The 26,918-nt window shown below is 40.4% G+C and overlaps 1 protein-coding gene across 1 annotated transcript in view; it reads left to right on the top strand.

Annotated features, from left to right (window-relative positions):
* Positions 1-26,918, top strand: part of LOC142889654 (neural-cadherin-like) — a 310,909-nt gene that overhangs the window by 42,250 nt on the left and 241,741 nt on the right. The window contains exon 2 of the mRNA XM_076028445.1: positions 25,877-26,074. Within this exon, the coding sequence (XP_075884560.1) occupies positions 25,877-26,074 (198 nt within the window). The remainder of the gene's footprint in view (positions 1-25,876; positions 26,075-26,918) is intronic.

Below are 26,918 nucleotides of genomic sequence, written 5' to 3'. Positions count from 1 at the left end.
ATAAAAAGCATATTTCGAGTTATACATGTTTTTCTTTGCTGTACATTGCTGCAGTACATGTGTGTGTGTCTGTGTGTGTGTGTGTGTGTGTGTGTGTGCATGTATGTATATGGGCTTTGGCTCATCAGCATCTCTTATATTGTATAAAGCGCTTTGAGACACCTTTGGTTGTGATTTAGCGCTGTACAAATATTTTTTTTTATTTTTTATTATTATTGCTAAAATATATATTTCTATATCTAGTATCAGTCACACCTCATCAGCTCTTCAGAGAGAGAGAGAGAGAGAGAGAGAGTCACTCTGACACCGGAAACACAAAGTCCTTGTGGGTACGATGCTGTTTCCCGTTTCTGTTAATGAGGCACTGACCTAATGACGTAATGACATAATGTGTCACTTTTCATTTTTCTTGTTTTAAGTGCAGAATTTTTAGTCTCGGTTCTCCAACAGTGGACGGGGTAGACCGCAGCCCCGACACGGTTTTCCACGTTTGAGGTGAATGGATGAGGCAGGTGGGGAGGTTGGAAGCGGAGCAAGCAGTGTGGTGAGGAGAGCGAGAGTAGGTTCTGGAGGAAGGCAGTGGAGCCGACAGACAGACAGACAGACAGACAGACAGACAGACGAGGAGCGAGTTTGAGGTGCCCACGCGGGGGAGTCGGCGGTGGGGATCATGGCTACAACAGCAAAAGTTCTTCAGCACAGCCCAGCCCAGAGGTTTCACATTTAGCTGCACGTCCGTGAGCACGTGACGAATGAATCATCAATAATCCCATCAGGCTCTGATGGGATTATTGATGAGGCACTTCCTTTGTAATACTAATAATACACACCTTTGGAAATAAACAGGGTTTTAGGCTGTTAAGAGAAATTGAATATTGTCGCGTTGAGTGGATATCTAATCAAAAATTGAAGATCTGTTTGGTGCTCAGCACTCTCGATGGAGATGCTTCAATCTGTGTCATTCACAGCCAATGATTCAATGAAAACCATGAAAGCCTTGTCGTGAAACATGGACAGCATTGCTCCCATTGTCTAAATGTGTAAATGTTAAGTTTGGCTCAAAGTGTTAAAAGTATCTGTTCAGGAGTGATTAATAGCTTAAGTGGTTAATTAATCTCGCACAGAACACGAATGCTTTGGAAAAATAAATAATCAATGCACCTCTTACATAAAGACATATATATCAGAGTACCTACGGTTACACGAGTCCTCAAACCACTCTGAATCAATGTGATGCCCGCTCTCTTTGCACGGGATCCCCCTTTGATAAGAAAAGGGCTGCGCCTCCATGTGTTTGGCCGGCCCAGTGATCTGGATGTCACTAATGGATGCATCATTATGCGAATGCTTCTCTCTCTCTCTCTCTCTCTCTCACGTAATGTGAGTGTGCAGACTTAATCTTTACTCTGGGTGTCCAGGCTAGCTGCATCATTGTCACAATTCAATTTAAAACATATTAAAGTGCCTCCGGCGCTGGCCACTGCGCCGGCTAAAACAGATATGCCGCACCATTTCCCGAGGAGTTTGGATGATGGACTCTACATCTTCTGATCGTGTGGCGGTGGTGCTGCTTGACTGTAATCCTTTAAAGTGCCTGTAAAACCATATTCGGTCCCTCAGGAGTCATAATTGTGCTGCCTGTGGCTCAGAATCCCCCAGACTGTTGGTTTGCTGTTAGTTACGTGTGTCTTATATTTTTTTTTTCCATCTTTCTTCTGTTTGCTTGACTTAATGGAGAGAGAAAGAAAAGGGAAAGAAAAAGAAAGTACATTCACCACAGTGCAGAGTGATCCTAACCGACAGTGATGGCCATTTCCTTGGGGTACAGCAAGGGAGGGGGTGTGCGTATGAGAGAGAGAGAGACAGAGCGCAGACAGGGAGAGAGAGAGAGAGAGAGAGAGAGAGAGAGAGAAACCAACAGACAGACAGACAGAGAGTTTCCAAGTGTACTTGAATTGGACTCTGCGTCGGCTGTGTCACTTAAAGTTTGGTTGTGCATGGTATATTATATTGATCATCACATCATCATCCTGTCATCCATATTCCTCAACAGTTAAACTTGCACCTCGGTAGTCTAAGTCTTTGGGGTTAGAAGAGTTATCTTTTCTTGGAAAGGGTTATTTTGGGTAAATCGTCACGCATACGCACACGCGCTTGTACACACACACACACACACACACACACACACACACACACACACACACACACACAAAACAACAACAAACCTCTCCCACCAGCGTCTTTACAATCTTCGCCAACTATTTCTTTTTTTTGTGTGTGTGGATACATCATAATATTGTCAGTCATAGTAGTCATATTAAAAGTACAGCATAAAATAGTATAGTATAACATTAAAACTGAACACATCAACACTGGAAATTCCAGCAGTAATGCATTAAACAAATTCCACTAAATTGAATGGAAAGGCTGAACTGGCACTCACTGGAGAAGAATGAATTCAGACAAAAAACTTGGAATAAGGTTTTTGAGCCAAATATACCGTTGCCTTTGCTAATTTCTGATGCTGCAAGAAACCTTCTGTACTGGGCTTATATCATCGTTGACCGTAGATTACTGGGAGGTACCCTTGGCATTCAACTACACACACACACACACACACACACACCCTTACAATCTTAGCTAAAATAAAATTTTCATTTCGTCTGGGTACAACAAATGTGACATTAAAAAAAGTCAAACAAAAACAAACAAAGGAGAAAATTGTTATTTGGGAAAGCTGCATCAATCAATATTAATTGTTAGTAATATTATCAGTCACAATAGTCAGTATAGTCAGTAACAGTTAGGGTTGCCACCCGTCACGTTTTTCCCAGAATTGGTCTCTTTTTTTCACTCCCTGTCCCGGGAAAAATAAAATCTCTCCCGGGACACAATTTGTCCCGTTTTTTAGGGAAAATGACAAAACCTCATTTGATTTCCGTCTTTGGTCTAGATAGCGTTGCCAACCCTCCCTTAAAATACGCGATTGTCCAAGTATTTGGCAACTAAAAAACCTGTCCCGTAATGAACTGATACGGGACACACTTAACTTTGTCCCGTATATTTCGGGGACACCTCCGCTCCCCCCCCCCCCCCCCCCCGTCGTCGACAGGCTTGAGAGATCTAGGAGGTGGCAACCCTAGTAACAGTATACTACTATACTCCACTTTTGTTTTGCAGCTTCTTCTAGTGCTTTAGGTGCTGCATTGCTTGGTGTTGTGATGTTTTGTGGGAAGTGGCCGTTTGGCTGTAATTTTAACTAAAATACGTGATGTAGACTAACGGATGTACTCTAACCATTTATCCTCAAAGTGCTTCTGAAATGCTTCTGCAAATGCGTTTTGGTCCAATTGAATGTCCAATTTTCTTCATGATATCCTGCCATCTCTTTCACAGCTTCGGTTATGAAGTGGCTTGAATTGACAGTGTTCTCCAAATTTAGCAATTGAGGGTTTTTGCAAGTAAAAATATTTCCGGTTGGCAAATATCATCATTCTTGGTTGCTTCATACTTATGTTTTCTGTAAAGGAAATGTTGGGTATCGCTGGAGGCAAAAGTCATTACACGCAACACATGAAATTCCATGGTAATGAATGTGGCATAACATCTTTTGCGGACCACGATCGATTGTGCATTGAGATGTGAACTTCAGCGTTGGTGCTGCCCATAAACTTGTGTTCCTGCTCTGACTTTCTTGTTCCGTTGACTTCATTGCACGTCATTTTATGTGTATCCAGATCCCTGTAAATAAGAACATAGTCTTGCAGCAAATGCAATATTCATAGGTTGAGACCTCAGCCACAATTTTTCCCACATTGCTTAACTTCCAGTGAGCCAGACTCTTCAGATATAACTTCTTGATTATGGATAGAACCTTGGTTTCTTAGACTTTCAAGCTTGTTTTCTCTGAACTGGTCCGGCAGGAAGACTGTGAGCCTCCGCTATTTCAGGAGCTCCCTGGATTTTGAATTGCCTGGCTATTTCAAAATGAGGGGTCTTACAAATGAAGCAGATGTTTTGGCCCACTTTGAAGTTGGATGAAAGTAGACGTGTGTTCCACATTAGGACTTGCATTAATGCAAAGGAGCGCGCTACTGTAATCCACAGTATTCACAGAACCAGCTGCTCATTTTCACCAGCATCAGTTGCTTCACAAAACATCTTCTTCATCTTCTTCTTCTTCTTTGGTCACCTTGACTAGCTCATTGTCCTCTGTCTTAGTTGTTGAGGTTTCAACAGTGTAAAATCATTGATTGTAAATAGTGTAAATAATGGGGGATCCACCAAATAGTTGGCAAAAGGAACTTTGTTCCAATTTGTCATAAACATTCTTTCTGTTCACGACTGCCTCTATCAACTCTTTAAGTCACTGGATATTCGGCCTAATTCTTTAATTAATCAAGGGATCGACTGAAAGGCAATTTTGTTTAATCAACTGGCAGTTATAAATATACAAGAGAAAATAAGATGGACCACTCACTAATCAACGGCTAATTGGTGCGCTTCTTTTTAGTTACTACTTACTCCGTACTTAAGTTTTGTCTGGATGGCTGAATTCAAAACATTACACACACACACGCACTCACATGCCCACGCACATTTGGCAAAATCCGGAAAACAATGCAATGTAAACAGAGTGCTTCTTTAGATATTGTGTGTCTGTTAAAGTAAGACCTGCAGGAGACTAATAAGACTCACTCTCAGCTTTAAGTGTGAATGGGTACTGCCTTACAAACAAAATTAAAACTGAACACATCAACACTGGGAGTTTCAGCAGTAACACATTAAACACATTCTAATAATAAATAACTAAATGAAAAGGCTGAACTTAGAGTAACTAACTTGTAGCCTAACTTGTTCTGAGCGACCCTGGGGAAGTAATGTGGCTCTCACTGGAGAATAATGAATTGCCGTTTGCACACACACACACACACACACACACACACACACACACACACACACACACACACACACACACACACACTCTTACAATCTTAGTCTGTGTGGATACAACAAATGTGACATTTGAAAAAAGGCATACAGAAACCAACAAAGAAGAAAAACTGTTATTTGGGGCAGATGTATCAATCAATATTGATAGTCAGTAATATTATCAGTCATAATAGTAACAGTATCGTACTTTAAACTTAATGTGTGAAGTCGATGAATTTGCACTATTTGAGAATTCTAAACTTTTATGGCTTCTTCTGATGCCTTAGTTGTCCTGTATTGTTTGGTGTTGTGACGTTTTCAGGAAGTGGTGGTTTGGCAGTAATTGTAACTAAAACACATGATGTCGACTAAGAGATGTATTCTGACTATTTATCCTTCAATTGCTTCTGAAATGTGATTTGGTCCAATTTTCCTCATTATATCCTGCCATGTCTTTCACAGCTTCGGTTATGAAATGCTGAAGATTGACAGCGTTCTCCAAATTTAGCAACTGAGGGTTTTTGCAAGTAAAAATATTTCCAGCTGGCAAATTTTTTCTTTCTTTTTTTGGCAAATATCATCATGCTTGGTTGCTTCATACTCATGTTTCCTGGAAGAGAAATGTAGGAGGAGACAAAAGCCATTACACGCAACACTTGCAATTCCAACTTTTACGATGATGGCCGTTATTTCAAAAAGCCCTGATGTTTTTGATTAAAATGTATCTCATTAAAGGCTTATTACCATATAAATACAGTTGGGTTAGTAGAGACAAATGAAGTTATCCAAACAAAGTGTGCCATTTGTGATCTTGTCAGTGAGTAAGACGAGGACATTAAATTACAGACCAAATGGGAATTAGATTTTTTTTTTTTTTTATTCTTTTTTAGTCCTTTTATTCATCGTTGTTTTTTTTGTTTATTTTACAAGCCTCTTTGTTCTGTAACGGTCGGAATGATTTCCTCTTTTGAGAATTTGAACTCCCCTTTTTAAGCACCGCTGATCTTGATATTAATGCCTTTCTAAGACCCTTCAAAATCCACCTCGCACCTGGTATTGACTTGCTGTCAGTGTCCAAACAAAACGGGGATTGGTGGTTTGGTGGAACCCCAACCTACCTTGATTTTGGTCATTCTTTGGACATTCTGGCCCCTGCGGATCATTGCTCTGGGAAATAAAATGGTACAGCCTGTGATAATGCTAATTTCAATCCTGCAACAATCAGATGTTACTAGTCCTGCGGAAACTCTCAAATGAAAGTTGTTGCAACATTCCGTTGCAGATGAGTTTGATGTTCTCGGAAACGTGGTCCTTCCACAGAGCAGTGTCAGTACCCAGTACTAGCTTGTGGGGAATTGGGCCGTAGCCTCATCGCCAAGTCTTAACTGCTAAGTCTAACCACAGCGCCGAGGTCCCCTCTGTTCTCCATGGCCTCCCCCAGAAGCTGTGATAAGACCCATGTATGTTCCAAGATACCTGGGACACCTGGGATGCCGTCTTTATGGGCAGGAGTGTCAACAAACTGTTAAATGATGAGCCCACATGCTAAAGACTTTTCCTTCAACACTCAGCGAGGAGATCATGCTGAAACTGTGCAGACTTTATCCGTTCTATTCTTTTGGAATCCATATCTACATTTCTTTGGCACCGTAACCTCCTTCGGATGGTTCTGGGGATTTTCCGCAAAGGCTTCAGAAGTGCAAAGCATTTGTAGATGTTGTTTGTGGTTCCACTTGGCCCCGCTTCAGCTCTGGTTCTGGCCATCATTACTACCTGCTACCTGCTTCTTTGCGAACAGGTTCCAGTATGTTCAAGGGTTCAGTTGGTTCTGTTGGGGCGATACGAGCAGCACAGTTTCCCCCACTGTCCCTCTTTATCCAGGTAACTGTAGGTTTTTTTTGAGACGCTCATTCGTCTGCTCTTTAGTCAATGTTAGCTTCCCACCTCTCTTCCGACTGCGTATAGCTGCTTTGTATCATACAGTGGGTACACACACATAAAGCTTTCTCTCAGCTATTCAGTATCTTTTCATTGGTGAGCATAGACAGCAGGTTTTCTCTTCTTTTTGAACGTGGATTAGTATATCAGAAGAGGAGATGAGTGGTGAGACGAAAAGAAATGATGATCTGTTCTGGTAATCTGAGAGAGCAGAAACATTTTTTTCATGCCGCAAAACAACTAAACGTGTTGAACAGAAATAAATGGAAGGAAAAAAAAAATAACTGAAAAAACAACAACAAAACGACCAGGCCCTTGGAAAAGTTTTCCAAATAATTGGTTGAAATTCTTTTTTGAAGTAAAGAAGATTAAACCACAAGGGGACAAAACTTTTCCAGTCTCTCAACAGCTCTTGGAATTGCAAATCTCTATTTTGCTGGTGCTATTTTGAAAGTGAATGTGCTTTAAAGAGCGGACCGGAGAACTTTTTGATTACCAGATTTGTTATAATTCTTTCTCAAGGTTTCTGTAACATCTCAAACTGGCGCCTTCAACTTATTTTATGATTTTTTTTTTTTCACGTGTTAGTATTGATATTGTGATTTGAGAGATAATCAAAGGAACATCAGTCTGCCTTGTCTAATTCTTTGGGGGAGGGGACTGTTGTCACACAAGATGGAAGGTAAATATTAATGGAATTGAAATTTAGATGCATAGTTGCACAAAAATCATACAAATAATAGAATAATCGAAGAATAAGCACAGTTTTATGGCTTTGTGCCTCAGCAGCCCAACTCCGCTGTCACTTGTGACAGTTGTGACACGGTGGTAAAGCTAAACCCTGTTTGTCCCTGAAACCCAGGATATCGGGAAGAGTCGTTATTCACTACTTCTTATATACTAGATGCCTATTTCAGAAAGGTAGAATTTTTAATGCGGGACCTCTAATTTATAAGTGGTGTGTTTACTGAGGTGAATAAACTGAGTACTTCTTCCACCACCGTGTATAACTCACTGCTGTCCGAACATAGCGTTATCCCTAAAACATCATTTGTTTAACATCAGCTCAAAGTTATTTTGGCTACAGGTCTATTTGAAAATATGCGGTTCACAATACAATTGTGAATTGCAGATGAGTGACAGACGCCCCACAATTTTTGTTTGCTTGTTTGTTTCTTTATGTTCATGTTAATTTAAGCAGCCTACAGTTTTTGGTAAACACTGTAATGTATGGGTTACTCCTCAACGCCTCACAGTCTATTGTCTGGGGGTACCTTAAACAGGACTTTTAATGTAATGCCGCAGGCATGGCAGGACTTCATAGAATAGAATAGATAGAATAGATGTACTTTATTGGTACCAAATTGGGAAACTACACGTAAGGTAGGAGATGTTGTGAGCCGCTCTTTTTTTTTTGTGTGTGTTGGTTTTGAATTTGGTCTGAAAATAAAGGCTTTTGTGAACAAGGCGACTCTATGAGTCATAACGTCAACATATTATAACGTCTAAAGTTGATATGCCAAGTCATAACCACACTGCAGCGTTCCTCTCTACTTACACCTGACACAGCATCATTCTAAAACTCTTGAAAAAGTAGTGAAAAAATAAAGTGTATTAAACAAGTTAAATGGCTACTTACAAGAAGGGTTTTTGGTTTGGTTTGGTTTGGGTTTTTTTTTTTAACATTTGCTGGTTTGCATTACAACATGAGCATGTTCATACACACACACACGCAGGCACACACACACACACACACACACCAAACTCGGTTCCCTGTGTAATGACAGACACTTCTCGCCCAGAGCAGATTATCATCTGACAGCTTGCCATTTCGCATCAGTCCACGCAGATGACTGAGATGTAAACACGATTTTGCTTCAGTCCATTCAGATGGAGAGGCAGACAGACCTACTGACTTGGATGTAGATGATATGAGTTATGATTTGAGTAAAGTTGATGCTGTGACACAGCACATCTACTCTCTCCAGAAGACAGTGTTGGCATGAAGACACACAGATCCTGTGGACAGTGAGCTTGTCACGTTGTAAGGAGAATGTATTTGTATAATATATACACAGGTGTATATATATATACACAGTTACATATATGCGTTAACTCAAACTCCTTTTAAACGCCAATGATTTTTTTAACGCGTGATTAACGCCTGGTTCAGAACACGGTGGAGCGGGCTGCGAATTGATGATGGAAGGGTTGGTGGTTCAAATCCTGGCTCCAACTGTCCAGGACACTGAACCCTAATTTCTCCCAATGGGGCGTGCATGCGTTCACACCGGCCGCACCCAAGTACTTAGCAACACCTGCCACATCTGCACCGTGTGAGAGGTTATTCTCACTGTCTGGACATGTTGTCCAGAGGAAGCGGGCTGGAAATGTCTAAAGACCTGTCTGTTTGAGCAACTGGCTCAGTGCAAAATAAATATATAGAATAAATAGATTGTTAAGTTACATATAGAGCAGAGTAAAGAGTTTGTAATTAATTTGCAATTAATCGAGTGAACTCAGGACACTAATGTGATTTTTCACGATTTAAAATTTTAATCGATTGACAGCTCTAATATATGTGTGTGTGTGTGTGAATGCATGCGTGCGTGCGTGCGTGCGTGCGTATGTGTGAGCCTGTTTTCCTCCTTCAATTCCTCCCAGGATCTAAACATCTAAACAGGCAAATAAAAAAAAATAAGAGACTATATTGTCATTATTAGGCTAAAAAGTGTAATTTTATGATATTTTGTATTGGTGGCATGGGCTTTTATTTCAATGAAAAGAAATGTGGGCTCTGGCTGAAAAAAGGTTGAAAAACACAGCACATAGCATAGGTCAGAGCACAGTCAGTGTATCATAGACAGTGAATTGCATTTGGAGGAGTCTCACGGGGTCAATACCAGTTTTATCGTCTTAGCAGCTTTTGGCTGCAATCGAAGCTACTTTTTTGCAATCACTAGCTTAGGCTTAAGTGGGTTACGTTCTAAAATAGTCTTAACTTTGCAAGGTGGCTAATCTTGGATCGCGAGAGGGTGAGCGACGCTGAGGTGTACTTGAGTCCTTGTTATCCACTTTCAGACGTGCCAGGTTGACACAAGAGCTGACTGCTTAAAGCACCGTCAGTGTCGAACTGGAAGGGATTAACCCGCGAAGTTGGAAGTTACATGTGTGTGCTTGGCCATTCAGAGTTGTGTGTCTTCGGAACTTTGGGAGGTTGCCAGAGTGTCTTCAGAGAAGCCACTCAGACACAGAGGGAGAACATGTATTCCAAACTCTGCTCTCCACAGTGATAATAACGATAAAGAAATACACAGCTCATAACGGCTCAAACACACCACTGCACCATCCATTGTACCATCAATGCATTGGGGGAATTTGCATAATTACAGCAATAGTGTGGTGCAAAAAGATTTAAAAAAAAAAGAAAATGAAAAATGAAATTATAAATTTGTATGGTAAGAGAGGAAAAAAACAAGATATTTACATCTTATGAATATAAACTCACTTAAAGGCTGGGGACACTGGATTTTCAAAATCACCAATTTTAGGAGGCCACCTCAGGCGCGAAGATTATTTCAACCACTTGAAACTCTGTATCTGGTCTACATGACTCACAGAGAGCCCACACACCTGACACTCGGTGTCAGAGGGTCCATTGTAAGCATTGGAAGTCTTTGAAACTGAGTCACAAAGAATTGTGATGATTTAAACAGTTACAACAGTCTTCAAAAACTGCTGAGTTGTTATTAGCGAGACTGAAGTATTGGCAGGTTGGATTTGGATTATTTGGAAATATTAACCCTTGGCTACACAGAAATGCTCTCTCGCTGAGTGATTGTGTCATTTGTGACAGACAACTTAATCCCAACCTCCCTAAGGCCGGGTTCGGAGTAGAAGATATTTTGGTCCTAACAACAGTCACCACGGTCAGATTAACAAATCAGAGTGGAACACATTCTTGCTGTGCATTGGTCAGAGCTCTGGCAACCGCACACGTATGATCCCGAACAATCAGTGTCCGTGGTCGTGTAGGAGTCTTCAGGGAAGCCTTCAGGGAGGCGGGGCAAGAACGTTGCCAGATGGAGCGCAGAGGGAACAAAAGAAAAATAATTATTCATTTATTTATTCATTCCTTTTCAGTAACGGCGATGTGTGAAATTCTTGCAGTTTTTGTCTTGAACATAAAAAGACATGGAGAATGGAAGACAATATTATATGTTGTTCACATGGTTCTCTCTCTGGGCATTGCAGGAGGATTTTGTTTTAGGCAGGAAACGAGAAAAAGAGTCAGAATTGGCCTGTTTGGTTGTGGGCTGTTTGTGGCTTCAGTTACAGTATACTCCATTGTTACACTGCACTCTTGCCTTTGTTTTTCTTCTTGATGCAAACAAATCATTCACATTAATAATCAGCCGAGGTCTGTGCAGTCTGAACCTGAAAGCACTGCGGGCTTTATCTCAACAGTGGCAGCGAAACCAACTAGTATGCTTTGACAAATTCGTAAATGAAATAAAGGTCCAGATAAGTGTGTCTATTCTCCAGGCTTTGAATATTTGTATTTTCCATCATATTTTATCATAATGTTTACAATACAAAAACGCAAGCAAGAAGATGTTGAAGTCAAGACTATAAATTATTCAGACAAAATGTGAAACATTTACATTGATTTAAATGTAATTGCATAAATAAACTATGCTGGTGCTTGCAAAAGATTAGAATTTTAATTCTAAAAAATGTGATTATATTTGTAATTTGATTATAAAAAAATATAAAAAAGTTACTTTGTGTTCAACTGTTGGTTCCATTACAATAATCAAACTGACAGCAATGATTAATGGGGTTCACTATAAATAAATTGTCAAGTTCACTGCACTAGTGGGTACGTGGGGTTGTGCGTAGCCTGCTGAAATGTTATTAAGCCTTCTAGTTATTTCAAAATTGAATGAAATGTTGCCGACCCCCTGACCCCTGGGCGATGAGCACCCCCCTCGGACAGATATGGCCCATGCAACTGGAGCCTCAGAGAGGGAGTTGATTAACCTGACCTACAAATACTGAACTGGCCATGGCCACACACACATATTCACCAATTCGACACTCATCCTTAAATCTACCACTGCCAATATTAAAAAAATAAAAATAAAAGCAATGTGCTTGCGATCCATGTAAATGGCTTCTTATGAAACAATGAAATATAATAATAACTTGGCACCAACCAGAAAGAAAGTGAACTGCCATTCATTGACCAAGAGCGTAGAGACAAAAGTAAATGAGATGGAGTGGGAGTCCTGCTATGTCTATATGGCCTTAATGACCATCTGGGATAACATAAAGACTATAGGAAAAAAAAAAAAAAATCACATTTTATTCAGATTTGACTTCATCACAGAGGGGCTTTTGCAATTTTCAAATGAAACACCGCCGAACTGTGTTGTGTCACGCCCAAGTCAGATTTATCGTTTTCTTTCAAAGTGTTTGTTGACATCTTTCCATTTTATTTCATGTATTTACAAATCCCTATTAGTCAGGCTGTGTGGAAAAATAAGTATTTGTAATGTATGACGGGTCATAACGTTTATGTTAAGCTGCTTTGGGTGTGATTTAAGACTAGCATGCAGCGGAGATAGAGATATTATACTCCCACTCATTGAGGGTATTTATTCAGATTATGTTTAAGTGTGCGGTAATCGGCGCTTCTCGCACAACATGAAGATAATGACATGCTAAATTCATCAGCATGTGTTTCTTACTCGTCACATCAGTTGTTGCGTGGGTGGTCTGCTCGAGTGGCCTCTCGCTGCCTTTTGCAGCTTTGATGAGTCATTTTAAATCATGCAAGTGAAGATAACCAACATTCCACCCTCTGTTTTTTTTTTTTTTTAAAGCAATTATTTAATCATTGTCAGCTAGCTTGCCATTTGCTGTAAGCAGAAATCACAAAAGAAGCCAAGGGTGAGGCCCGAAATCAGTAACGCTTTCTAGTGGCAGATTGTGGAGTCTCTCTGTGTGTAGTCGTCTTTACTTCACGATTTATCTTGAAACCACAGAGCCTCCATACATACATATATACATATATGTATATATATATATATACATATATACATATATATATATATGTATGTGTGTGTGTATATATATATGTATATACATATATACATATATATATATATGTATGTGTGTGTATATATATGTGTGTGTGTATATATATATATATATATATATATATATATATATATATATATATATATATATATATATATATATATATATATATGTATATATATATGTATATATATATATATATATATATATACTTTAATAATATTTTATATTGTATTTTGCATTGCTGAATCTAAAGAAGGTTCTAAGTAGAGCTGAGAAGAAATGGGAGCGACACAAAAAAGTTGCAATATGTAGAACACAACATTTTACTGTAACTGAAATAGTCTGTTCATCAGCTGATCAAAAGTTTAAGACCGCAGCCTTTAAAAGCCAAAATCTATGCAAAAGTGTGGATTCCAAAAAAAAAAACATTCCTTCCAACATTACTGGCATGACAAGGAGATGACAGTCATCATCCGGGGTGCTTTTTCCATCAATGGAACGATGGAGCTTCATGTTGTGCAGGGGCGTCAAACAGCAGCTGGCTGTGTGGAGGTGTGGCAGCGGGAATCCTTCATGACGGAGGGCCCTCGTCTGTGTAGTGATGACTGGCTTTTTCAACAGGACAGTGCTCCAGTTCACAATGCCCGCCTGACAAAGGACTTTTTCCAGGAGAATAATGTCACTCTGTTGGACAATCCTGCGTGTTCCCCTGATCTAAATCCAATTGAGAACATTTGGGGATGGATGGCAAAGGAATCTTACAAAAATGGACATCATTTCCAGACAGTGGATGCCCTTCATGAAGCCATCTTCACCACTTGGCACAATCTTCCCACTAGTCTTCGAGACAGACTCGCATCAAGCATTCTGAAATAACATTTTGACGTGATCTTTAGATCCAGCAGTGCAAAATGTCTATTTTTTCCTGACTGGCACCTCTGCCTTCTGGTTCCACTTCCTCTCAGTTGTCCCCCCCCCCCCAGACCAACACACACACAACCCCCCTTCCCACCCCCTGGTCTTGGTATAGTTTTGGTATTGACATTCCAGGTGTTCAAAGTGGCCTTGGCTACATCACTAGCACGTAGCAAGCCTTAATGTCTGAATTGGTGACGTGTTTTCAACTATTCGATGCGAGTGAAGAAATTGGGTGACGTTGGACAGACACCTCATCCTTCTCTCTGCTGTGAAGTAGGTGAGCAAATCTCCCAGCCTCCTCTTATCTGCTGCCAAGTTTGGGGCTGGTTTGTTTATTGTAAACTATTATCATCCTCTCTTTCTCTCGCTTAAAATTAGAAAAAGGGAGGGAAGGAGAGCTGAAAAAAAAAAAAAAAAAAGCCAAACGAAAATGGGAACACAAGAAAAAAAGGGCGGCGGCGCTTTCCAAGTCAATTTCTCAGATTGACTTCAAAGCAACACGGCTAATCCTCCGACGCCTGCTTGTTAATAATCCCGTTAATAATCCGTTTAGCCTCTCTCTTGCTGCGCTTTTGTCGGCATTATGGTGGCTGTGGAAAGTGAAGGGAAAAGTCGTGGCATTTCACGCAAATGCACCCCACCGTGACAATATGTGAGACTATTTTTGGCATACCTTCTCTTCGACGAGCACACAATCAGTGTTAACTCCAGCTCTCCAAATTGTGTTTCCTTCGCTCTCTGCTCTTCAAAATTCAAAATTGACTTTTTAACACCAATAATGATGATAATGAGCAAAACTGCTGTCTTGTTTTTTTCGGGGGGGGGGGGTCTAAGGCTTCATCGCGAGCAAACACCTTCAGACAAATGGAAAGTCCTCTTTTACATTACTTATTTTCTTTGTTGCACATAGAGAACTAAGCTATCCTTCAGTGCTCTGAAGTCCCTCTTTCACACTGGGTGCACTTGCCTGCTCGCTACTGCAAATTCCCACTGAGCCCTGTACAAGGGGGGGTTGCCAGATCCATCATGGTTTTATCGCTCATTATCTGCTGGACCCCTGGCCGGCCTGCGGCCCCTTCTCCAAGTCTTCTAAAAGTACTGGAATTGAGTGCAAATCAGAGATGAAACAATTAACTCGGCATAGAGAAGTTGACAGGCGAGCCAGCACTGAGTGAGTGAGGGAGGGAGCCAGCGTGTCTCGACAAAAAAGGGTGAAGTGAGTGGGGGAACACCCTCCCCCCTCCCGGGAATAAATAAATGCATGAATAATAATAAATAAATAAACATGAATATATAACCAGCAAAGCTTAATGCTATACAGTAAATAACGTCATATTGCACACATGCAAAATCTAATTTAAAAAAAAATAAATAAATAAAAATAAAAATCTCAATTTATTTTTCTCAAATTCCAGCAGTAACCTTTTTCCATGGGCTAATAATACATTTAGAAATAAAATAAAAAAAACAATAAACTAATGAAGTAATAATAATAACAATAATAATATCCTTCAATGAATGTCCTGTCCTGATTGAGCAGAGCCTTCTGGGATTTGTAGTATTAGTAGTAGCTATACATGTGCTGTATAATAGCAGTTAATAGCCAGCACTAGTGTTGCCTCGCCGGCCAAATATAATGAGACTGCAGGGCTAGATTTATAACACCTGTGATGTGGACAATTCAGTTTTTGACAAACTCTTTTTGTCCCAGTTCCTACTTGGTTTTAAAATCCATGATGCATGACCCGGGACACATTTAGGGCATCTTTGGTATCTGCTCACTGGAGCATCCTGGGCCACACTGAAGGACAACCTGCTCAGCTAATTCCTTCCGTCTTTGTGGCCTAACGATCCCATTCGTGGAATCAGCAGCATTTTTTAAGTTCAAAACAAAGCTTTATTTTGAGTCTACTTATTACTGCACCAAACAATAGACTAATTTAATAATTCCTTTTAAAATTAATTAATAATCCTGTGCCAAACTAATTGGTTTGGCACAGGATGTTAATAACAACACAATTGTACATTAAACTCACTCTCAGGCCTCAGCCATGATTTACCCAGCTGGAATGAAAGCTGCCGATGTCCTTTTCCCCCTGACCTTTTTCTCGTCTCCTGATGTCTCTCAAGCTCGCTTCTAAGCCTGCTCGGCCCGTGGCTGAGAATTCAGAATAACTCATTGAGCTCATAGAACTATACCACAAATGCCTTGAACTTACATAAGTGCCCCTCTGCGCCCTTGTCTTTAAAGTTGTCCTTTCCAGGTTTATTTTTTTTGAATTTAGAGCAGAGTGAGTGAGATCCAAACAAGTGGACACTGGAGTAGAGTGGAACATGCAAATAGACGCAACAACACAGGGAGGTGGTTGGGTGGAAACTACTACTGTTACTGTCAACGTTGGCGATAAGCAAAAGTGAAAACCTGGTGTTTGAAGTAGCTGTACCAGTGGAGAGCTAAAGTAGCTGTGTGACTTCACGTCATAATAGGTCACGTTGCTTTTGTTACGAGTGTGTTCATGGAGTCACATAAAAACACACAAATTAGCATTGAAGTACGAATACAGAAGAGCATTGACTTTTTTTTTTTTTTTTACCAAAAAAAAAAAATAAATAAAAAATTCTTAGATAACTTCTCATCTTCCTGGGCCGAGTATGTTCTTTTCATATTCGCACGCAGCTCGGCAGCAGAACACAGCCATTAAAGTCAGTGTGCCAAAGTCACACCAGGCGCAGAGCGGCCTCGTTTCAGAAGCGTCCCAGAAGTGTAAAAACGCGACGCCCTGGTAAGGACCGGCGCCATTTATTTTTTGACACTTCACGTGTCCCAACTGCCTCAGTCCCAGCTGGTAGGATCGTTCAGGCAGGAAGTCAGTGATGTGAAAACACGGCGGATCCAGTTGATTTTCAAAATAATATACAACGTGCTGGATTTTGTTTTTCTATGTGCTGTATTTCACTGTGAAGCGTCAACGTGACACATCGGCTTCAACGGTGTTCAGTTCGGCCGTCAGCCAATAAAACAGGTTTCACTTTAAATCTGAAACTATGATTAACAAAATGCAGGTATACTTTCAAGACCTGCATTTTGTATGATGCCAGCAGTTTGCTTTATTGTTATTTTTCTTTTTTCTTTTTTTAACACATCGATACTTGGGGACACTGTTGAGATGGGCAAAAGAGTTTTGTTTTCTTTAAATACACGCAAAACTACCCGGGTTGTCGGGCGATCTTGCAGGGTCCTCAAGTGAACCAATATGTTGACGCAACGCTCGGAAATGCATCCATCCATCCATCCATCTACGTGCACGCTCTGCGAACGCACCGCAGACGCTTCTGGATGTGAATCGATGGTAAAAGTCACAACTTTGGTTGCACTTTGCCACCAATGCAGGAGACGAGATACATACAAGAATGTTCCACGTGTCTCCACGGTGTCAATGTCAATGAAATGGTTGACAGACAGACAGACAGATAGACAGATAGATAGATAGATAGATAGATAGATAGATAGATGGGTAAGTGTGTTGAGTGTGATGGGGAGCAATGGCCCTGTTTTGTTTCTAACTGGAGTTCTGCTGGAGGACGAGGCACCATTAAAGCATATTCATATTTCAATGGCAGGACTTGGGACAGATCTTACACTGCTCCGGCTGCACGGGAACTCATTTCCCTTTTTTGTGTGTCTCCAAGGCATCGCACTAGATGACAGCGAGGACTAAAGTTTAGGATTCTTTCATGATTTAAACCCTCAATTGAGGCTTTTTAGTGCGCGATGAGGCGTAATGGCACTGTTTGAGTTGAGCGTCTTATTTTCTCAGGCGAGAATTGCAATCATAGAGACACACTGGTGCGTTGATTTGACAAAAATAGATAAAATAAACATGAAAGACAATTATTTTATCTTTTGGACAACCAGCAGGAGAGCCAAACAAAACAAAATAAAAGCAAATTGTGTGTTTAAGGGGCACTAGAGTTTTGATTATCCTCATCGGCTCGCATTTCGCTCACGGCAAAGCGACTTTAAATGATACAATGCTTACGGCGCTCCGGACTCACAGTGCCAGCCTCAGCCAGCCTGCCTCCCAGCACCTGTCACCTGCCCAGACAGCTGTCGCTGCCTCGTCAAACCAGAGGTGAGAAAGAGAAAAATGGGGCGACTGTGGCTCAGGAGGTGGGGCGGCTTGTCCATTGACCGAAAGTACTTCACTCTACAGTGTGAATACAGGCAGTAGAAGGGGGGGCCTCTCAACTCTGAGCTGACATTTTGTGTTTTAAGCAGGAGGTGTCAGAAACGGGGGGAATGGGCAAGCTACAGTCCAGGGGCCATATGCTGCTCGTCAAGCTTTTTAATGATGCCCGCCGAACTTGAAGAAAGAAATTCTATTAATAATAAGTGAGTAATAAAATAGCTGTATTTCATCCATGTTTTCAGCGTTTTCAGAGTCATTTCAGTAAACTGCTAAATACCATGGGGCTTCAAAGACAGGTCTTGTGGTGACTTGGCTTTTGCAGTTGACGTTAAAGCACATGTTTTCTACATATTGCATGATATATATTTTTTCCTCCTATGAGGTGGGTCACCAAAACACTCCGTCCATCTTGCTCCTGCTGCTGCTCCTCTGTCAAATTGTGCAACCCATTCTGGCCCACCAGTCGAAAAGTTTGCCCTCCCCTGGATTAGATACTTGGCTTGGCTTGGTCAAATCCTGCTCCATCCCAGTCTGTCAATGTCCTTGGGCCAGACACTTCGTCCGCATTGCCTCGTACGAATGTGAGTGAATGTTGGGTCATGGTCGGAGGGGCTGTTTGGCACAGACTGGCTGCCACGCTTCCGTCAGTGTGCCCCGGGGCAGCTGTTGCTACACATGTAGCTTACCACCACCAGTATGAGTGTGGTGCGAATGAATAATGGGTTCAATGTAATGAGATAAGATAAGAGATGGGATATGTTGTATTGTCTGTCCCAAAAGGTCCCAAACAATTCTTTGACAGGGCCCACATACACATAATTCATATCATACAATTCCCATGAAGACACAATGACATAAATAAATAATAAATTAAAACACACACACACACGCGGCCAGTGCATGCAAGGGGACTGTTAAACAGCAGCTGATGGGGCGAGGGGGTTAAAAAGTGTAGTGTTTTTTCAGGGTGTTCAGGGTGGTTATGGCAGATGTGATGAAATTTGTTTTGTACCCGCGGAACATATTTTTCCGGTGGGACTCACTGATGTCTCTCCGGCTCTGCACATACACTTTGTTTGTAGATTTGTTCATATTCAATTTAATTTAATTTAATGCAATCTAAAATGTATCTTAAATTGCTTAGATACTTTTGTTTCTCTGTTTTTTTTCCTACTATTTAATTCCATTTTTGATTTACCTATACTTGTTTGCAGTGCATTTTATTGCGTGTAACTATGCACCTTTGCTGCTGTAATGATGGAAATTGTGTGTGGGACACTGTGGGACTAATAAAGGAAATCTTATCTTATCCTATCTTGCCTGACAGTAGTAACTGGACAGAGTGGTGGAGTGGATGGGGTCTCCTGAGGGGTCTTCTGTGATCAGAGTGGCCTTCCTCATAACAGAAAGATTGTATAGTTCAGACTGGGGAGTGTGTGGTGAACTGCATATTTTACTGGTCTGGTTGGTTTTACGGAAGAGTCTTGTCTTGTGTTTGGCTGTGAGCAGGTTCTCCCAGGAGGAGATGTTGAATGCGAGAATAGACTCAATGAGAGAGCGGGAAAACAGGGTTAACATGTCCTCGCTGATATTAAATGTCCAAAGTTTCCTTGGCAGGTGGAAAGTGCTTTGACTGACCAGAGAAGTATTGAATAAATCCTGTCCATCATCTTCATCTTCATCAAAAATCTTGCTTCCACTTGCATAACAGGCATTCTGTGCCACGTGGTGATTGCTCAGTGGCAGGAGAGAGAGAGAGAGAGAGAGAGAGAGAGACAAGAGAACAAAAGGTTGTAATCCTCCTGAATCCTAATCAAACCCTAATAGGACTGAGGCAGAGATCGTTGACGTTACCCCGGCTGAAGCGCAAAACACTCGCACGCTGATGGCACAGGATGTTCTTAGTTAATTAAAGGGTTCAGTATTTATTAGGTTGTTTAATAGAGGACGCATTGTCTTTGGAAAGGGCTACAAGGTTTTGCGTCACCCAGAGAGTTCGGCCTTAATCCGACTTTAGTTGAGCAGCAGAGAGCAGGTTGTGAACAATACCTGATTACACAGACGAGACAGTCTGAGATCAGGATGGTGAAGTGCAGAAATTTGAGGAGGGGATTGGCTCATTGAAGGCAATCCCTCAATCCCTCAACATTCACCTCATTCACAGTCACCTGGAAGGAGATGGCACGAGGCCATGAGGTCACAAGGTCACCAGATGGATGAGGACCAACAAGAAGGGAAACAAGTTGTTGCTGCTGAGAGATGGATACTCGATATTTGTATCCAGAAGACATTTGAGAGGCGGTCTAACCTCAAGGGACGTTGTGCAACACACACACACACACACACACACACACGCACACACACACACACACAGAGGGAAAACATAACAGCACAAAAATGTTTGGTGCTTTTCAATGTTGCACAGTGGAATTCCAGTGCCAAAAAAGAAATCAAGTGGTGTAGCACAGCAACAAAATAAAAGACAAACGCAGACAAAATGTCTGCTGCCTCTCAATAGTCCATCCACCCCCCCAAAAAACACGATTTGTGCCTTCCATCAAAAAAAAAAAAAAAGTGAAAATGGTACTTTAGTCTTAAACAGCTGCACTGTTTGTTCTGTTAATTGCAGGGATTTTTCATCGTCATCAGCGTATATGTGTTAAGTGCTTCCACGTCCTGTGGTTTACCAGTTCAATTCCCTGGACGCGTTACGAGCAGGTCTTCCCATTTCCCATTTCCGAGCTGTTGCCAACGTGCCCCCACCCCCAGCACACCCAACACAATTTTTTTGGCAGAGCAAACATTTTCAATTACCAGCAGCTGTGCTGCAAGAGCGAACTGTGAAACTTTTGCCTAACCATTTGTATCCTTTGCAATTAGAGCGAGGACTAAAGCCTCAAGTCCGTCTCTCATGTTCCCTCGCCGTAATTGGCATCTCCCGTGATGAATGTGCAAAAAGAGTCAGTGACGGCTGCAGCCTTGCGTTTAAAGAGATTATGGATGGAGCCGTTAGCGGGGGGGGGTCCAAACAGCCCCTCGTAATCCTCACAATTAATTAACTCCTTTGCCGTCTTTGCTGTTCTCTACATCTCCACTTCACCATCCCTCATTTCTCCAATCTGCGTCATATCATTCCGTTCTGTGCCCTCTTTGTGAGCGAAGGATTAAAGTCACCTTTCAGCCAAACATTTAAATGCATAAGCAGGGGCAAACTTTTGACTGGTGGGCCACATTGGGTTGCAAAATTTGACGCACCTAATATGAGAAAAAAATATATAGTTTGCAGTTTTGTAGTTTGCCCATGCCTGGGCTAGAACCACCAGAACTACCTAGAACCCCCCCCCCCCCGGACCATCTAGGTCAGGGATGGGCGAATTCTTTGACTGGTGGGGACACGTTGGTTTCTAAAATTTGATGGGGGGGGGGCGCAGAAGCAGATGGATGGAGTGTTTCGGTGACCCACCACATAGGAGGAAAACGCCATGAGATGGGTAGAAAACATGCGCTTTAATGTCAATTGAAAATGATCGAAAGCAAAGTGTATTTGAAGCCCCACAGTATGAGCTCTTTGTTGAAATGACCAGGAATGTAGAGTACGAGTAGTTGCATTTCAGTACTCACTGATACCAATACTGAGTACTTGATAAGGCCATTACACATGATAGAATTACTTTGATTTTTCTCCACCCATGTTCTAATTGTGAACAACATTCCTCAATATCTTCCTAGAACCAGTTTTCACTGCAGTACAAACACAAATGGAACAAAATTGCCATACACATGCATATACAACTGGTACCGGCACTTATCAGCCTGTACGCGCAGGTGCAACTCTTTGGTATTTAGTTGGTTCATTTGACCTGCAGTGCATTGCCGTCACTGTTTTGCAAGAGAAAAAGAAAATTGAAAAAAGCACCAGATTGATTGAGGCATTCGCCCCGCCCCCCGTTTCAGCCTGCCCTCCCCCGAGGGCCGGAGGAGAACATTGATCACAGCTGACGCCTTGATTAGCCATTGCAGGTGCAAATGGACAGCTTTTTTTTTTTTTTTTGAGACAAAACAATGGTAATGCTGTGAGTGTGAAATGATGATGGAGCTGCACAGTGACTCATAACAGTAACAGTGACTGTAGTTCAGCAGTGATCGGTGTGTGTCCAACTAAAGGGCAGGAAGTTGACTCATTTTTTTCTTCAATCCTATTTAATTTTATTGAGATGTTAAACACAATCAGGAGCATAACCTCGGATTTATTTTTGAGCTGTTCTCCAAGTATTACACACATGTAATGCCTGCATTACATTGCATTGGATTTGGTGTATCAGTAGCATCTGACCTATTTTTTTTTTTTTTTCAACTAACACTTTAATCAGCGGATGTGACGACAACTGCATTTCATTTTCATACAAAATGAAAAAGGGTGTTTTCACTGTCGAGTGCTAAAAAGCTTTAATACATATACATACACACATATATATATATATATATATATATATATATATATATATATATATATATATATATATATATATATATATATATATATATATACACATACACATATACATATATATATATATATATATATATATATATATATATATATACACATACACACATATATATATATATATATACATATACATACATATACATATATATATATACACACATACATATATATATATATACACACATATATATATATTTACATACATATACATATATATATATATACACACATACTTGATAATATACATATATATATATATATGTATATATATATATATATATATATACATATATATATATATATATATATATATATATATTATCAAGTGTGGCTCAGCCAATAAGGCTCACAAGGCATTGTTAAAACCAATGAGTAAATTGGAGAGTGAAAAACTAAAGTGAATTTCCTCACAATTGCCAAGACTTGCAGTTTATCATTCCTGAGAAAAAGGGGCCAGAATTTTATTTTTGCGCCTGCTTCACTCCTGACCAAAAGAGACTCAATGTGTGCGACTCCATCACAGGGCAATGATTTGTGTTGTACACAAGACTGTGATGCTATCTTGTCACCGTCAAAATATGTATACAACTTGGGTCTGACACCTATCTGATGCCGGCAAGCTTGAATTTGCTTGTAATCACGTTCCACAGTAGCTCCCTTCACAATCTAGTCTCATTTAATAGGCCTTTACATTACAAATGACTGTGCATGCTGCCCATGTGCAGTTCAATCCACAGGAGAGGAGGAGATTTGCGTGCAAAGGGCCCCACTTCCGTAGCACCATCAGTGAGTTGCAGGCTCCACTGTTTCTGGGCATTGCAACATATCATTAGATCCAATGAGATCTAATGTATCAGGTGAATCAGTGTGAACGATGGCAACAGCAAGACGCTGAATCTCCCTGTGGTCCTTCATTAGCCCGTAAGCCACTTATGATCATTATTAGTCAGGGGAGGTGTGTGTGTGTGTGTGTCTGGGTGTGTGTGTGTGAGAGAGAGAGAGAGAGAGAGAGATTTGTGTTTGCAAGCATGTGTTCTGCTTTGTGTGCATCTTTAAATGTGTGTTCTGGCACAATGCTCTAATATGCTTTATTTTTTTTATTTTCATTATAGTCATGCTTATGTTTATTATTTATTTATTATAATATTATATTTATGCATTGAATAATACCTATACTATTCATTATATGTATGTTATATTTAGATCTCATTATTATATATTTATATTATATTATATTATATATTTCTATTTACTATTAATTATCATGGGCCATGCTGATTGTGTTGGGACCACAGGGAGCACAGGACAGGACAGACATTGATACAGAAAGCGATAAACAGCACAACCGTGGCTGAGCTTCAGACTGAAATGTGGTGGTGTGTGTGGGTTTTTTCTGTTGTTGCTGTTGTTGTTTGTTTTAGGCTTTGTTTTGTGCACCGTTGGGGCTGCTTAATTTCTCTTCTCTGTTGACTTTTGATCTCGCTGTGTGTTTCTCCTCCCTAATGTCCTCCCGCTTCCCTATCGTGCCCCCAAACACCACTGATCTCCGCAATCGCTTTGCTCATTGTTACTCTTTCCCTTGTTAGTTTCATACTTCTATCTTTAACTTTCCATCCCGCTGTTTCTATAACGACTGCTGGCTCTCCCCTCTGTGTCTGGCTCCTCGTCCCACTCATGCAATACTCAACCAACACCTGGTAATCGCTCACTTTGTCTCCTGAACTGAAAATGCCTCTTATTGTACCACTTTTCTGTTTCCCTTCACCTCCCCATCCTTTCATCATCCACTGTCATACACACTCAAAGACCCTTTTCCCTTTTTTTTTTTCTTCTTCTTGTCTATAAAAAAAGTAGTCCACGTGATTATAAAGCGTGTAAAATAGATCTTGGATCCACTCCAAGTGCTGTACACTTAAGAATTCTTTGGTACTAAAAGTGGCAAAGCTGAAAATATTTCCTTTCCACTGTAAAGACCTTGCTCTTTCCAGCAGACGCTCACTCCTCTTTTAATGTGTGCATGTGTTGTGTGCGTTTATGTCAAAAAGAAACTAGCACAATTTTCCACAGCCTGCTTCTTTCATTTGTGATTGGCGCACCAGATGAAACAAACCTCTTCAAGGTTTCTCTGTAGTGTATGTGGAAAGCTTTGGGAGTCTAAGTGCTGTTAAATGGTCCATTTAAATAATCAATATTATCATAAAAAGTGGTTGTCATTTTGGCCCTTTCAATGAAGATTCTTTGCTGAATTGATCTTCCTCAAACGCTGTGGCCACGAGGGCTGACTTGGTTGCAACCTGGAAGTTGGAGTCTACACAAAGACTTTTGTGAGTTCAGTGGTTATCGGGCCCCCATGCTGCTGTGCGTATATTCTGTGACTCCAGTTGGTCCACAGTCGGCTTTCCAACTGCCACGTTCCTGGATGACTGGTCGGGCCCAAGCGTTTTTCCTTTCTTACCAATTTCTTTTTTTGTATGTTTGGTTTTTTTTGTAAGCCCCAAAAGTATCCTTGTTTACGCCACGCCCTGCCTTGGTGGCCGCAGCGCATACAGGTGGAACTTGTTCGTGCCAATGACACACATGCAACCGAGTACACTGCTGCTGCTGCTGCTGCTGCTGCTGCTGCGAGTGTGAAGATGATCACTTTTGTTTTTTGAAGCAGACGTCATAAGATGCTTGTTTCAGTTAAAGGAGGGGAATACAGATTTCCATATCAATCTCTTTGTTTCTCTCTGAGAGTTTTGGCCGAGAAATACCTCAGACGCAATTTCACTATGGGCAGAAAGATTAAACAGGAAATCCTGTTTCGTGTGTTCATTCTGTTCCCAATGAAGACACTCTGGAAAGAATTGCATCACATGCATATGGACATAAAGATGACAAATAATAACATATTAAAACAGAATTTCAAACATGCAAGATCAAATGGTTAACTGTGGATATTCAGAGCTTAATCATGATTAGAAAATGAATTGTTTGACAGGAATAATCGTCGTTATTGCATGTGTTAATTAGTGCATACAGTTGTTTTGTTTAATTATGTAGTATAACATTTCTTTCCTCATTGCACATTTAAAATATTAATATTCACCAATCTACAATCAACACTTAAGTTGTATTTATTTAATTATTGTTCACACAGTATCAAGGTCATAATACTGTGTATAGTAAAGTATTGTATTGCTCTCTGCTCCACTTCTCTGCTGGTTTGTCCGTTCTGTTCTATTTTAATGGTACTCAGTGTTCTGAATGTTGACCATTGTCTTATATGTCAACTTCTCAGGTCCAGAGTGGTATTTGATCCGACTGGAGATGACAGTGATGGATGTCAATGACAATGTCCCTGAATGGAGCATGGTCCCCGCTCCATACCTGGCTGTGGTGTCTCCGGACACTCCAGCAGGCACTGTGGTCTACAAGCTCCATGCTCAGGATGGAGACGAAGGCAACAACGGTGAAGTTGAATACTTTCTGTCGGACGGTGGGTATTCATCAAATTATACCTTTGCGGTTTCGTTTAAAACTGTCTGAGAATCCTCTTCTTCTTCTTCTTCTTCTTCCTGTGTGCCAAACTGAGAGTAGGTGGGTCACCTCTACCTGTCAGTACAGGTACTGCAGCATAACTAAACAATTGGAGTCAGTAAAAAAATATTTATCATTTTATTTTAATATTTTGTTCATATTCCTTTCAGGCCCAAGATAAGCAATAATTCATGACACATTTTGCTTTTTTGGACAAACATGAAACAATACAAGCCAGCATTTCTTTTTTAATTTGAATTAGAGGCCTTTTAAGAAAGGTAGAACTTTGAAATTGATGAATATTAAAAACCTTAAAATAATCAAATTTAGCATACAGCCCTGTGTCTGAGGTTTCTTATTCTTAGTGAAGCTATAAAATAATGAAAGTGAATGAGGGTTTATTCCAACAGTACACTATTTGAAGGAATGGAAGAGTTACGAAAGAAATGAATGTGAATATTCCAATACATTGTGTTGTAATTCATAAATTAATAATAAATTCACATTAATAAATTAATGTGAATATCAAAACATTTTGTGTTGTAATTCGTAAATTAATAATAAATTCACATTAATAAATAAATGTGAATATCAAAACATTGTGTTGTAATTCGTAAATTAATAATAAATTCACATTAATAAATAAATGTGAATATTAGAACATTTTGTGTTGTAATTCGTGAATTAATAATAAATTCACATTAATAAATAAATTTGAATATTACAACATTTTGTGTTGCAACTCATAAATCAATAATAAATTCTCACTAATAAATAAATGTGAATATTACAACATTTTGTAA

The sequence above is a fragment of the Nelusetta ayraudi genome, unplaced genomic scaffold, assembly GCF_046127955.1.
Source record: "Nelusetta ayraudi isolate G7.1 ecotype Tasmania unplaced genomic scaffold, CSIRO-AGI_Nayr_v1 ptg000023l, whole genome shotgun sequence".
In the NCBI taxonomy this organism is placed as follows: Eukaryota; Metazoa; Chordata; class Actinopteri; order Tetraodontiformes; family Monacanthidae; genus Nelusetta; species Nelusetta ayraudi.
The sequence above is the reverse complement of the archived record's forward strand: the minus strand, read 5'-3'. Positions and strand labels throughout refer to the sequence as shown.